Source organism: Tachypleus tridentatus, chromosome 2 (genome assembly GCF_004210375.1).
Source record: "Tachypleus tridentatus isolate NWPU-2018 chromosome 2, ASM421037v1, whole genome shotgun sequence".
Lineage (NCBI taxonomy): Eukaryota > Metazoa > Arthropoda > Merostomata > Xiphosura > Limulidae > Tachypleus > Tachypleus tridentatus.
In genome coordinates this window covers 51,274,816-51,290,142 of record NC_134826.1, presented here as the reverse complement: position 1 = coordinate 51,290,142, position 15,327 = coordinate 51,274,816, and the positions used below count along the sequence as shown (strand labels likewise).

The 15,327-nt window shown below is 36.9% G+C and overlaps 1 protein-coding gene across 2 annotated transcripts in view; it reads left to right on the top strand.

Annotated features, from left to right (window-relative positions):
* The window catches only part of LOC143243788 (uncharacterized), a 91,911-nt gene that overhangs the window by 47,933 nt on the left and 28,651 nt on the right, over nucleotides 1-15,327 (top strand). For both annotated transcript variants that reach the window (XM_076487448.1, XM_076487449.1), the window contains exon 2: nucleotides 14,411-15,064. In XM_076487448.1, coding sequence (XP_076343563.1) covers nucleotides 14,411-15,064 — 654 coding nt within the window. The remainder of the gene's footprint in view (nucleotides 1-14,410; nucleotides 15,065-15,327) is intronic.

The following is a 15,327-nucleotide window of genomic DNA, read 5'->3' as shown; positions in this document are numbered from 1 at the left end:
ACAGTGTGCTGCACGAAAAGGTGTATTTCACCGCGACTGAGGTTTCACCCACCTCAGAAATTTGTTAGAGGTAATTTTGTAAGTTTTAGGCTATCTTCGATCTGGCCACCACAGGTATCAAAATCCGATTTCTAGTGTCGTAAGTCCCCGGACATATCGCTTTGCCAACGGGGGACTTTAGACGGACATTGATATCAATCGAAAACAGCGTGGGAAACTTGTTTATAAAATTGTTTGTTTGTTTGTTTTTGAATTTCGCACAAAGCTACTCGAGGGCTATCTGTGCTAGCCGTCCCTAATTTAGCAGTGTAAGACTAGAGAAAAGGCAGCTAGTCACCACCACCCACCGCCAACTCTTGAGCTACTCTTTTACCAATGAATAGCGGGATTGACCGTCACATTATAACGCCCCCACGGCTGAAAGGGCGAGTATGTTTGGTGCGACGGGAATGCGAACCCGCGACCCTCAGAGTCGCATGCCTTAACACGCTTGGCCATGCCGGGCCGTTTATAAAATCATCTCGCTTGTTTCAACGTGTTTGACATTCACCTGACCTAACGTAGTGTTTATATAAGCTTGTGTGACATCACCTGACTTAACGTAGTGTTTATGTAAGCTTGTGTGACATCACCTGACTTAACGTAGTGTTTATGTAAGCTTGTGTGACATTCACCTGACCTAACGTAGTGTTTATGTAAGCTTGTGTGACATTCACCTGACCTAACGTAGTGTTTATGTAAGCTTGTGTGACATTCATCTGACTTAACGTAGTATTTATGTAAGCTTGTGTAACATTCACATGACCTAAAGTAGTGTTTATGTCAGCTTGTGTGACATTCACATGACCTAAAGTTTTGTTTATTTAAGCATGTGTAACATTCGCATGACCTAACGTAGTGTTTATGTAAGCATGAGTAACATTCACTTAAGCATGTATAACGCTCTTTCAAGCATGCGTTAACAGTCACGTAAGCATGTGCAGCGTTCACATTAGCATGTTTAAAGTTTATGTAAGCATGTGTAAAACATATGTAGTCACGTACAACATTCTTGATGTTAGAAGAACACATAGATTCAAGAAGTCTTTGATAGAAATGAATAAAAACCCTATAACCCGAGCACTTAGGAAGCAGAGTGGTCTGTCTTTCGAAAGCGTTCGAATTATAGGGTATTTATTCACATCTGTTATGTATAACGTTCATGTAAGCATCTGTAACAGTAGTTTTTACACTTAATACGTATGTGTAAAAATATCACTGTTTTTTTAAACCTAAAGCCACACAACGAGCTATCTGTGCCATGTCCACCACAAGGAATTTAACCTTGAATTTCTACTTTGATTATCAATAGGGTATGAGCTGGATAACTTCTCCTCTAAGAAGTAAAACATTTTGACAAGTGTTCAAAATTATTATAATTGTAATTTTGAAGCCACTAGCTTCTTTAGTCCTATACAACATTCAATATTTAACCAAATTAAAAAAAAATTAAAAGATTGTTTGGAAAGAGAGGCACTCACGATATACTTTCATTGAAGATGTTATATAAACCGTACTGTAGAGTTGTAGTTGTCATGGCGAAACGTAAAAGTATTGTAATATAGATGTTGTTATCACGGATATTGTTAATATCACTATAATGTCGGTGCATTATTGTCATGTTGAAACGTAAGAGTATCATATTACAACTGTTGTTATCACTGATGTGGTTAATATCTCTATAATATTAACGAATAAGTGGGCTTAGAGATATTGATATTATTAGCTATATTGTTGATAAAGAAAGAGTTAAGTGAATTTAGAGCTACTGATATTATTAGCTGTATTGTTGATAAAGAAAGGGTTAAGCGAACTTAGAGTTACTGATATTATTAGCTGTATTGTTGATAAAGAAAGAGTTAAGTGAACTTAGAGTTACTGATATTATTAGCTGTATTGTTGATAAAGAAAGTGTTATGTGACTGTAGTGCTAAAACTCATGCGTATGGTGTGTAATAGACGTCTAGATTTATATGACATATAGTTGATGTCCATGACAATAGGAACTGGTTGTTTCGGTTCAATGTACGAGACTGAAGAAGTGCTTCATACAAAGACCACACGTGGCGGTGCTTAGCGCACGTGAATAATGACAAGATAAGTTATTGACATTCAAGAGAAAATTTAAAACTTGGACAAGTAAGATAAGTTTTATTGTTAATTTCATCTATACCAGTTTTTCATCAAATGAAAAATTTATGTGTATATAAAAACAAGCTTTATGATAAATCAACAAAAATGACCTGAAACAGGAGAAGGGTTGATGAAAATTAGAAACATATTAAAAGCTATTTGCTGTGATGATTCTCTTATTATTTTGAAAGATAGTATAAATAATAACAATAAATTTTAAGTGATTGTTTTAAAAAATAAACGAATTATATTGTTTATTAAGCCTTACAGTTGTTTTGATTTGTGACTTAAAGAAATTGATAACAAATTTCTTTCATTTAACCTAGATCGTAACGTAACCGTTGCATTGACACCAGTGATGAAACAGATGTATGTAGGTATCTATCTTTATCTCAGTCAGACTGATGAACATTGGTATTGTACGAAAACCCTTGTTGACCCTGAATATGGCATATAAAGTGTGGTTGATAAATTATTACTTATTCTTTTATATTTTCACTCGTGGGATCTTAGAAATAGTAACTGTGTGCAGTATAATTATTGTAAATAATAATTCTTGAAATCTTAAAAATAGGGTGATTGAAGATAATGAACATCGATATTTAGGTCAGACCGGGTAATATATGGGTGAAATATGCAAAATGAATCATGGATGATGCATTCCACGCTTTTGTTTCGACTCGGCATGGCCAGGTGGTTGAGGCACTCGACGGTCGCGGGTTCGAATCCCGGTCGAACCAAACATGCTCGCCCTTTCAGCCCTTGTGGCGTTTTAATAATACGGTCAATCCTACTATTCGTTGGTAAAAGAGTAGCCCAATAATTGGTGGCGGATGGTGATGACTAGTGCCTTCCCTCTAGTCCTACACTGCTAAATTAGGGACGGCTAGCGCAGATAGCTCTCGAATAGCTTTGCGTGAAATTCAAAACCAAATCAAACTATTTTCTTTAGCAACATTTCGGTGTTACCATAACTACGTTAGTCTTGACTATAGAGTTGCGGACGCCTAACGTTCGAACATCTATCATCCCTCAGATGAAGAATAGTTGCTGCGTTACTGAGACAGGCTCTTATAACTAGTAATGGTGGTGGTCTGCCATGATGAAAAATGTTGACTAAGAATCTGATGTTTAACAAAAGTCTATCTTAGCATTGGCCTGTGTTGGTCCTGCAGTTGTATACTTGGGGTGGTGCCACTGTACTGTAACCATTGTCATGATGTTGCTCCGCCATCATAATCTGTTATATTATCCTGGACGTATATAACCACACCAAATTATATATAACTAAAATATATGTCCCCAACATTACCATTTCCAGAAAATAATGGACCATACCTCTCAAAATATTTGACGTACGTACACAAAATATTTCTCTGGTATGTTACATGGTTCACCATACAGGCTGATCAAATATTCATACTTACTTTCTTGCTCTAAAATGGCCGGAACTACTTTCACTACACGAGTAATAATATTAATAACGTATTTAGTGTTCAGGACGAGTGAAAAAGGCCGGGGCTATTTTCATTATGCTGATAATAGTATATTCAGCTTGTGGGGACTGCGTCATAACAGCTTCCCATCTACTTTACCGTCTAATAAAAATATTTTTGGTATTGAAAGGAAAAAAAAAAAACCATTGCCGATATTTGAAACCGAATATATTTCAATAAAAGTAACATTAATACTTTTCACTTCGTATGCGTGTCGTATATGGCCCATAGCCGAAACTCAATTCCGAATGCAAAATGAACAGTTTCTCAGATTTTAAAAGGAACCGATATAACAGGCTCATTTTGGTTCGTCTTTTATCGTTGTTAAATGTGTTTTATTAACTGCTGTGGTAAACCAAACAACAGACCCCAAAGTGTGTAGTGCATTTTTCGACTTACAGAGACCGTGAGCCCTCGAGCTTTTTTGTGTGTGTATTGTTAAAATAAAAAGTGACCAACTGCCCGAATGAGAGTAACTTAGTACTGGATGCTCATTTGCTGGTTTTAGTCTCTTCTATCTGTTCAAAATTAGGGTGCAGGTTTGCGCAAAAATTTCTGTTGTTTGTTTGCTTTTGAATTTCGCGCAAAGCTATCTGCGTTAGCTGTCCCTAATTTACCAGTGTAAGACTAGAGAAAAGGCGTCTAATCATCACCACCCCACCGCCAACTCTTGGGCTACTCTTTTACCATCAAATAGTGGGATTAACCATCACACTATAACGCCCCCACGACTGAAAGGGCGAGTATGTTTGGTGCGATGGAGATTCGAACCTATGACCCTCAGATTACGATTCGAGCGCCTTAACCACCTGGCCATGCTTGGCCCAAAACTTTCCGAAACAAACCATTGTTGTCCTTAATTGTAAGATAAACATATATTTGCAATAGAATGTTCAAAGTTCTATTATTTGCCTAAAAATAGATTGTCAGCTATAGCCCCATCTGTTGTTCGTTTTCTGTATAACTGTTTATAAAAAAAAAAAAAAAAGTTATTATTAGTCTCAACTGGCGGCCCCCCGCTAGTACAGCAGTATTCTCCGGATTTACAACGCTAAAATCAGGGGTTCGATTCCCCTCGGTGGACTGAGCAGATAGCCCGATGTGGCTTTGCTATAAGAAAAACACACACACTCAACTGGCGTTTCGTTAAGACAAAAAAACATAATAGTTTTTCGTACCTCACTAAAATAATAATCTACGAGTCTTTGTAAGTAGTTACTTCACGATTTGTATGTATCGAATAATAGTAAGAAATGTTCACGATTTGTATCTGTGCTGTATCGAATAATAGTAAGAAATACCAACGAATAGTATTATCTTCCAGTATATTTGTTTGTATTAGAATAATAACGCGAAACAACAGAAATGACAAATTGTTTTATTTTTTTGTATTTTCAGTTATTCAAAGTTTGATCACGCTTACCAGTAGGTGAATATTTGAAGCAAACAAATAATACTGAAGCGGTCGACTTTCTTACACTGTTCGGATGGTTTCTTTTTCACAAACGCACGCACATGTTTTCGGTACAAAATAGGTTTGGATTTCGCGCGAAGCTACATGAGGGCTATCTACGTTAGCCATCCCATAATTTAACAGTAATAGGCTAGAGGAAGTGCATCTAATCATCACCACCCACCGCCAACTCTTGGGCTACTCTTTTACCAACGAATAGTAGGATTGACCGTTACGTTATAAAGCCTCCTCGGCTGAAAGGGCGAGCATATTTGATGAGAAGGGGATTCGAACCCGCGACCCTAACCACTTGGCCATGCCCGAGGCCCAAACGTTTTACTGTCAATTGCATGGGTTTGATGTAATAAATGTTCAGCCACTTGAGCAAAAAAATGCTATAAACCTTTCTTGCAGCAACATAGAAACCCAACATATTACAAGTCAAGCACCACCTAACCGCTAGGCCACACCAGCTTCTGTTCTAGAAAGAAAGAAAAACTTTCTAAAAGCCGTTACAAAATTTATAAGGTTTTGATATTCAATTAATTTTTTGTTGTTCCCTAAGCTGATGTTTTCGGTATACATCAAAGTATTTCATGTGTTTAAGAAACGGGGATGGCCTTGTAGAATGGCACAGTCGTTTCGTTACTCAAAGTTAAAGCTATTTTTTAGCCTCCAAATCGAAGAGAATGCTTTAAATTTGGCCAAAAACATGAATATATTTTAAGAAGTTAATTCAAGTTTTGGTTTCTAGAAATATTTGCATAAACACCGGTTTCTAGTGCTAAAGTTTCTTTAGAGTAAACTTTACTATGATGAATCTACGGTTGTATCCATTAATTTGATTAGACGGGCTCTGGAATGAAAGAACCAATACAACGAATCGTTTAAGGAAGAGGCTGGAAATGGGTGGGCCGAGTATATTGATTTCCAGATAAAAGTCTTAAGTCGATTTATCAATTTCAGTAGAAAACTGGATTACTCTCATTTTTGATGACCTTAACCTAGTTCTGACGCCATTAGCTAAGAGATTCATACTGAAATAAACTGGACAATTACAATAGAATGATCGAGCAAGAAACTGGAAAAGTTTATATTTCATTGAAGTTTTTTAATACATTGGTGTATCACCAGCTAATACAGCGGTAAGTCTACGGATTTGCAACGCTAAAATCAGAGGTTCAATTCCCCTCGGTGGGCTCAGCAGATAGCCCGATGTGGCTCGCTATAAGAAAAACAAACACAAAAAACAGATCACCGGCCAACTGGGACCGATGGAACGTAATCTATTCACAAAAAAAAGGAAAAAAAATTGTATTCATGGCAAAGTTCACAGTTTTGAACGTTTGTTGTTTGTTTTTGAATTTCGCGCAAAGCTACACGAGGGCTATCTGCACCAATCATCCCTAATTTAGCAGTTTAAGACTAGAGAGAAGGCAGCTACTCATTCATCACCCACCACCAACTCTTGGACTACTCTTTTATCAACGAATAGTGGGATTGACTGTAACTTATAACGTCCCTACGGCTGAAAGGGCGAGCATGTTTTGGTTGACGGGGATTCGAACCAACGTCCCACAGATTACTAGCCAAGCGCCCTAACCACCTGGGTATGTCAGGCCTAGTTTTGAACGACTGACCAATAGGAGAACAGCCAGTCACACAGTCAGTCTCTTTATAAAGCATTTTGAAGTGTAACGTGGATTTAAATCCAGTTTCCCACATCCAAACTCAAGATTTGTATCATAGGTAAATCTGCTATTTTACCCCAAGTGTTTAGTAATGGCAAAATAATAATTGACCTTTGTATAAAATATATTATTTTTTCTGACATGCGCACTTTATTGCAGTTTCAATCACGCTGCTGACCAGTTTTACTTTTCATTTTTTCTTCTTACTATTAAAGATATGCTTTCTACTCTGGAAGATAACAAAAAGGTTACATTATGTTTCCATGCGCGAGATGAGAAATATAAATAGAGTCAGAGAGTGAATTATGTAAAGTTACGGTTGATATTCTAGTCTTTTGTTTAGAACACAAACATTAACTGCTCATAGTCGTATCTAACTTAGAGCTAATGGACTAAAGGAAAGGTAGATAATTAGCAGCACCCAACGCTAAGTATTGGATTACTCCCGTTTGACCAAATAATGGGATATGACTTTAGCTCCCGTAGTGAAACCATACCCTTAAAAGTGCGCAGCGACGTGCTTTCTTTGCGGCAAAGGGATAAGAACTTTGAATTCTTGGATTCATGGTATGGGCAAGATGTTGTTTAATTAATAAAAAATGATAGTATGTGTTTCTTAATCCAAAGGAGGCCCGGCATGGCCGGGTGGATATGGTGCTCCACTCGTAATCTGAGGATCGCGGGTTCGAATCCCCGTCACGCCAAACGTGCTCACCCTTTCAGCCGTGGGAGCGTTATAATATGATGGCCAATTCCACTATTCGTTGGTAAAAGTGTAGTCCAAGAGTTGGCCGAGGGTATTGATTACTAATTGCCTTCGCTTTAGTCTTACACCGTTAAATTAGAGACGAATAGCGCAGATAGTTCTCGTGTAGCTTTGCGCGAAATTCAAAAATGAAACAAACTTATTTCAAAGGATATGGAGTAAATATATTTATAGTTATTTTTGTTTTTACCGACACAAATAAAACTCTGTCTCTGTTATTTCTCCACTCAGTAGGACTTTACTTTGGTCTCTCCAAATGATATTTTTAACTTGGATGGATATTCGTTCTTGAGTTTCGAAGAAAACCTCGAAATTAGTGGGTCATCTGCTTGAAAACATAACCCTTCTGTGCGACACCAATAAAAAAAAAATATTTCTCTAAGTAACCACATCTCAATCTGTCAGTTTGTAAACTCAGAAGATCAAAAGGACCGAAAAGGCTGTCAAGGTCCTATGGTCCCAAGTTTCCTGAATAGGCTGAGAGAGGACTCAGGATAGAATTGATTGATAAGTTAATTCATTGTACACCAAATAAAGTTTAGTAGCATTACCTTGGTATTACTTATTCTTACCAATAATACCAACATTAGAATTTTTCCAAAAAGTGTAGGAAATGTGTTTGTTTGTTTGTTTTCTGCTCAATTATGTATTGTTTGTATTGACGTCTTACAAACAAAGAAAAAAAGCTCTGAATAGTTTCGAATATTTGCGCAAAGTTGCTTTGTTTGTTTGTTTTAAAATTTCGCGCAAATCTACCCGAGGGCTATCTGTGCTAGCTGTCCCTAATATAGCAGTGGAAGATTAGAGGGAAGGCAGCTAGTTATCACCACCCACCGCCAACTCTTGGGCTATTCTTTTACCAACGAATAGTGGGATTGATCGTACATTATAACGCCCCCGCGACTGAGAGGTCGAGCATGTATTTTGTAACTTTCACTGTTCGAGAATGAGTATAACTGAGAACTAATCATCGCTAAACAACAATTTATTGGTGCTGAGACCATCGCGAGTATCAAAACCTGATATTTAGCGTCGTAAACCATACTAATTTATAATGGAGGGAGGGCAAATAATTGGAAAATAAAATCCGAGCAAAATTTTAAAACTATTATCTTAATATATGTTGGACATTAGTAGTCTTGTTGTAATTTATACAAAAATTATCTCGTCTTAAAGTGTATGACTTCTGTTTTGGCGAATCAAGTCATCCAATAGAAATGTGTATCTGATATTAAAATAACGATAAGTCTAATAATAACTTAATTCAGTGACATACAACAATTAAGGTATGAATACAGTATATTATGGAAACCTGTAATGGGCCTGTAACGAGAACTGTGCTTATTACTAGTATTTTAGTGACGTATTACTAATAAAACCTGTCTGTCAACTCAGTACCACTGAATAGCCATAAGTACCATTAACATAAATCTTGAGATAAGTCCCAAAACTGTATAACAATATTATTAATATTATTATATTTAAAAGTGTAAAATTCGAAATAACTGGTGACTAATGATATTGCATTTTTTTTTAAATATAAAAGCCATCTACAGAAAAGTAATAATATTGTTATACAGTTTTGGGGACTTATCTCAAGATTTACGTGTATGAAACTTCTTATTTGAGAATAACCTAAAATGTCCAGCCTACGGTCTTTCTTTACTTTGGTGAGGAACAATTAGATTAATGGACAATATTAATTTTGGGGGCAAGAACATTTCGGGAGAGCCCGCTCCCCCCGACCTTTCCGCTAGCTCCGACATTAAATATAAATACTCTTGAAGGTATCCAAGTTAGCCGTCTGAAATTTGCTAAATCACAGAGTCGTTGCAAAATTTTGTGAATACAGCACTGTAAGTAATTTATACACTCCAGTGATGTATAAGGCACAGTCCTTCCATTGACAGAACTCAACGATTTTCAAATTTAATATTTTAATAGCATGTGTGTAGTTTTAAAATATTTATAATCATCGCTAGTTGTAATTATACAGAGTTTTCGTTTGCGGTTCTACCGCTATTCGAAAAGTTTACTGTACTGAAACGACGCTTTTCAACTTTACGCCCCATCCAATTGTGATGGGTACACCACAGATAGCCCATTGTGTGGCATTGTGCTTTACAACAAGCAACACATTCAGGTGGTTAAAGCACTCGACTCGTATTCCGAGGGTCGCGGGTTCGAATCCCCGTAGCACCAAACATGCTCGACCTTTCAATCGTGGGGGCATTATAATGTGACGGTCAATCCCACTATTCGTTGGTAAAGGAGTAGCCCAAGAGCTGGTGGTGGGTGACGATGATTAGTTGCCTTCCCTCTAATCTTACACTGCTAAATTAGAGATGGTTAGCGCAGATAACCCTCGTGTAGCTTTGTGCGAAATTCAAACCAAACCTAACAACAAACAAACTATTTACACCTGGTCCACATACCTATCTATCAAACAGGAGTCCCCCATTGGGTCAACAGTAATTTTGAATTCTTATACTGCTAAAATCCGGGGTTCAATGTCCGTCTTACCATGTATAAAGTCTCAAACATCCGGGTAGTCATACCATAAAGTCCGTCCTCCGCTGTTACAGCGGTAAGTCTACGGATTTACAATGCTAAAATCAGGGTTTCGATTCCTCTCGGTGAACTCAGAAGATCGCCCGATGTGGATTTGCTGTAAGAAAACACACCATAAAGTCCACTCGTAAACGTTGTGCACTAACGTAACATTTAAGGCGAGTTATTTACCCCCTACTCCGTGTTTTATTTAATTAAAGCTCATTAATTTAAATCCATAACTGTTAGTTTATAGAATTAAACGACACAGTATGTTACATTTTTGCGCGATATAAAAATAAGGGGAATACATTGTAATGTTAAACGCTATTTTTCACTGATAAGAGCAACGATCTGTCTTGGGTTTAAAACTCATCTTGGAGACTTGATATAAAACTTTGCTAGTTTTATTATTGTATGTATTTGCTTACGTTTATCATCAGTGTACGTAAGCCTAACAAATATTTTAACATAACGCCTTTTTTTTTTTTTCTTTAAATAATAGCCCTCGTGAAACTTTGCGCGAAATAAAAGCAAACTCTTCTAATTACTAAGGTATGGTAAATACCAAGTTTTACAGACGTGCATCAGTCATAATGAATATATTCTGAGATGAACAGGGATGTCCATTTTTTGTTTTTTGTTTTTCATTTTCGCGTTTGTATTTTAAAGTCCTAACAATATTTAAGTTAAAATAAGAAGTAATTTCCCAGAAGTTTGGTCCAGAAGTTTTATTCCACTTTAGAATTGCTTATAAGATTTGCAAGAAAATTATCGAATCATTTGTGAAGTATGCAAACTTTAGATTTGACCATCTTCTACTCTAGCGACCTCTGTTGGTAACAGTTGCCTAGATATTTGTGTGCCCGCAATCTACTAATAATAGCCATATCAAAATTGTCCCGCCACGTTGTTTTTATGCTATTTGCAGACAGTTTATTTTTTTATGTTAAGACTAGAAGACAAACCAGATTAGCGATATAAAATATATATCTGATACTTGTTATATTGTGAACAGGGGGTATAGGTGTAATGTAATATTTGCGTGAGCACAAAACGACACAATAGGCACTATGCAATGCAGTCCATCCTCTACGAGTACTGGAACTCCCTAATTTTAACGTAAACTTACAGCTGGCCCAGTAAGGGACGCTGGAAGAAGAAATTGCAGTGAGAAATATAATTATACTGGTGAAAATCAGTATCTTTTGTTTATTTTGGGCAAAACAATTTGTGGATGATTCTATTTAGGGGTAAGATAGAGCCATCTTTAGTTTCTCATCAGTTTTACCTAAATAGAAAATTATGAAATGATTTTGGCGCCCCTATATTTAAATACTGATAATACAGTAGTCAATGAAACAGACAGTACTGATTGGTTACTTAGTGATTGAACAACATTTTAACTGTCCTGTGATAAGCTGTAGTTAAGCAATGGTGTTTCATTAAAAACTTGTTTCTTCTCAAAGTGGCATCAAGATATGGTATGGCTATTTCTCTGATGTTGAAAAGTGTTGAGGTCGGAAGCAAAGACAAATATCATTGGCAGACAAAATCACGAAAAAAAAAATCGGAAGTGTCTGGATTGAAGATTGTACACAGGCCCGATTTTTAAATCTTTGAATAAATCCACAAAATTGAATATTCTATTTTTTAGACAGTAGAAGAAAATACACTTTAGCTGACAGAAATAGTTCTTCGATGCTTTAAATATACGATTGAGAGACGCTTTAATCTGAACCTTGCAGAGCAGTAGAGGTCAAGGCATAGTTTGATTTGTTTTCAATTTCCCACAAAGTTACACGAGGGCTGTCTGTGCTAGCTGCCCCTAATTTAGCAGTGTAAGAGGGAAGGCAGCTAGTCATCACCACCCACCGCCAACTATTTGGTTACTCTTTTACCAACGAATAGTGGGACTGACCGTCACTTGTAACGCCCCCACGGCTGAAAGAGCGAGTATGTTTGGTGCGATAGGGATTCGAATCCGCGACTCTCAGAGTACGAGTCGTACGCCTTAACTCACCTGACCATGCCGGACCAGGTAAAAGAAGAAAACTTAAACGTGAGGAAGTTTAGGCTTAGATTTACAGAGGTATGTAGCCCATATATATTGGAGTTTGAGGCGTAGATTAAAAAGGGTATGCTCGTATATATATATGTATATGTATGTGTGTGTGTGTTGTGAAATTGTATGGTTAGTACATTAAAGTAATTTACCCTATATATATTTAATGTTTTGACTTAATTAATTGAGCGATGTTAATATATTATTTTTGTCAAACTGTTTCAGAACAACCAATGAATTGCAGCTAACTGTGTATATAACATTTTTATTTGCACACACACAAAAAAATTGGTCTTATCTATTTTCAAAGTGTGCCACTTGTGTTTGGAAACGTATGTTTAAGTAAAAAAATCACGTCAGATTCTGACTTACAAGTAAATGAAGCTATGTTCTACCTCTACTTATCTATTTAAATCTGTAATGTAACATTGACCTGCTGTGCTAGTTACCAACATCATGCCCCAATGCCCCGAAATGATTACTGTCTCAAAAAAGGTAACTCGGAGAATATGCATATACATAATAAACAACAACAACGAGATTCACTGTTGGAAAACAGAAGAAATATCATTCAGATTCAATTACTAGTGAAATGCGAAACAGAAAGATAGCACTTTATTCTATTTTATGTTTTATTTTCTCTCCACTAGGTGGCTGAGTGGTAGGTCTAAGGACTTACAACGCTAAACATCACGTGACGACACTCTTCGAGGACACAGGACAGATAGTCTATTATTTAAATTATGCGTAATAACGAACAAACAAATTTGTCGCTGTTAACTTTCTTTAACTTGGCTGAAGGTCGTTGCCAAAAGAGATAGAGCATCAAATTTGGTCTTTCTGAGTTTTTGTATAGTTTTTTTTTTCTTCTTCCTTGGTTTGGCAGAAATCCCACTTCTACCAATTAATATGGACTCTTCTTCGTAAAAGCGCATGCGTATTATGTAAATATAGGATGGTTTTCCGGTGTGTTCTTAGATAAGTTGTTATATATATATAATATATATATATATATATACACACACACACATAAAACTTTATAGTTTTTCTGAGATGTTTAGTTCGTTGATAAATTCTTTGATACAAAACCAAAATACAGTTCAGTTATGTTGCTAGAGAAACACAATTTACGTTCATTCTAAGCTAGGCTTAATTATCTACAAGCATCGTAAAACACGTGTTCTTGGATAACAGCTTATTTTAGCGAATTTTGCTTACAAAATGAAATATCTTTCATGTATTTGTGTAAACTTCCTTTTGTGTGTTATTTTGAACAACATACACATATAATTTAATTTAACACTGTGTTAACTGTTAATGCGCATGTTATTCTCTCACAACTGAAGTCAGTGCAAGAATGCTAATCGTTGCACGATATATAAATGACACAAGTACCTTTGTTATGCCAGCATTGAAATCCATCGTTTCAAAATCTCCTTTCGCTAATACTGTGTAAAAAATCATCAATATATTTTATGGTAATGTAAGCTAACTCCAATTTGCTCTATAATTATCTAGCATTCGACTCGTAATCTTGGGGTCGCGGGTGCAAATCCCTGTCACACCAAAGATGTTCGCCCTTTCAGCCGTAGGGGCCTTATAATGTTACGGTCAATCCCACTATTCGTAGGTAAAGGTATAGTCCAAGAATTGGCGGTGGGTGGTGATGATTAGCTGCCTTCCCTCTAGTCTTATTCTGCTAAATTAGGGACGGCTACGCAGATATCTCTCGTGCAGCTTTGCGCGAAATTCAAAACAAAGCAAACGTTTCAGCCGTGAGAACGTCATAACGTGACGTTTAATCCCTCTATTCGTTGGTAAAAGAGTAGTCCAAGAGTTTACGGCGGTTGGTGATGACTAGCTGTCTTTCCTCTAGTCTTACGCTTCTGAATTAGGGCCGGGTAGCATAGATAACCCTTGTGTAGTTTTGCACGAAATTAAAAAAAACATACAAACAAACAGGCCCTTCAATTGGCTTTTAAAAAGCCAATTTTATATGTTCTACATCATAAATTGGTCCTTAAGAACATGATGGAAAAACCTGCAATGTAATAATAGCGGGCGTGTGTCTGTTTCTATACTAATGGATTTAAATTAATGTTGTTTTTCGTTTTTCAATTTTAGAGAGAATTATTGGATTCTAGAAAATGTAATTCTAAACGATGTGCTTCTTTTCTGTTCTGTTGGATTTAAATGGACGTTGTTTTACAATTTTAGGGTGTTTTAGTGGAGGACAGGGAAGACTGTGTTAAACGATGGGACTTAGCTGCAATGGAACTGTACATGCGTGATCGTGCGGATGAACATATAGCTTTAGGACTTCTTTCGCGAGATGGCGTAAAATCTGTGCGCCGTAAACCCGAACCGGACTACAGAGATAACAGAATCCTTGAGTGTGAGGAAAGCGCCGAGGATGAGAGTAGCAGTCCATCATGGCCATCAGACAGTATGGGAAATACACCATCCTATAATAGTTGTGGACTGGCTTTCGAGTTCAGACAGAAGTGCTCCACGAGTCTAGAAAGCGCTCAAATTAGTGTTAAGAATTCGGAAATCGCGACTCGCAGGGACCATCATTGGGCAGGAAGAAAGCTGCGAATTTCTGGAAGCCTAAGCACTGACCAACTGACCAGTTATAGTGAGCATGGGTCTTCTTTGGATTTTCATACTAACTGTTCATGTGCAATGCGCAACAAACGTGACAGAACCTACAAACTCGATGATGATGACAAACCACTAGAGGGAGCGACTGGATCTGCCTCCTCTTCCAAACCCACAGGAGGAAGAATTTCGCGACTGTTACGAAGGACCTACAGTGCAAGCTGCTCAAAAGAAGTTCTCGCCCAAACCCTGTTTGTTCGAGAAAAAATGGTATGTTTATATATATGCATGTGTGTGTGTGTGAGAGAGAGTGAGAGGGAGAGAGCTTTGGTATGAGCGAAAGGTCTCGTCGGCACTAGGTATGATAAATATAGTGTGGACTTATATATTCTTCTTTATTTCACTCTTAGAATAAATATATAACGTTTCATAGAAGTTCAAAAATTTCCATTCTCTTATTAGATAAATATTAGATAAAAGCGCAATTTTTCATATATTCGGATATAAAAGTTTTCTAATTTCCCGATAGAGGT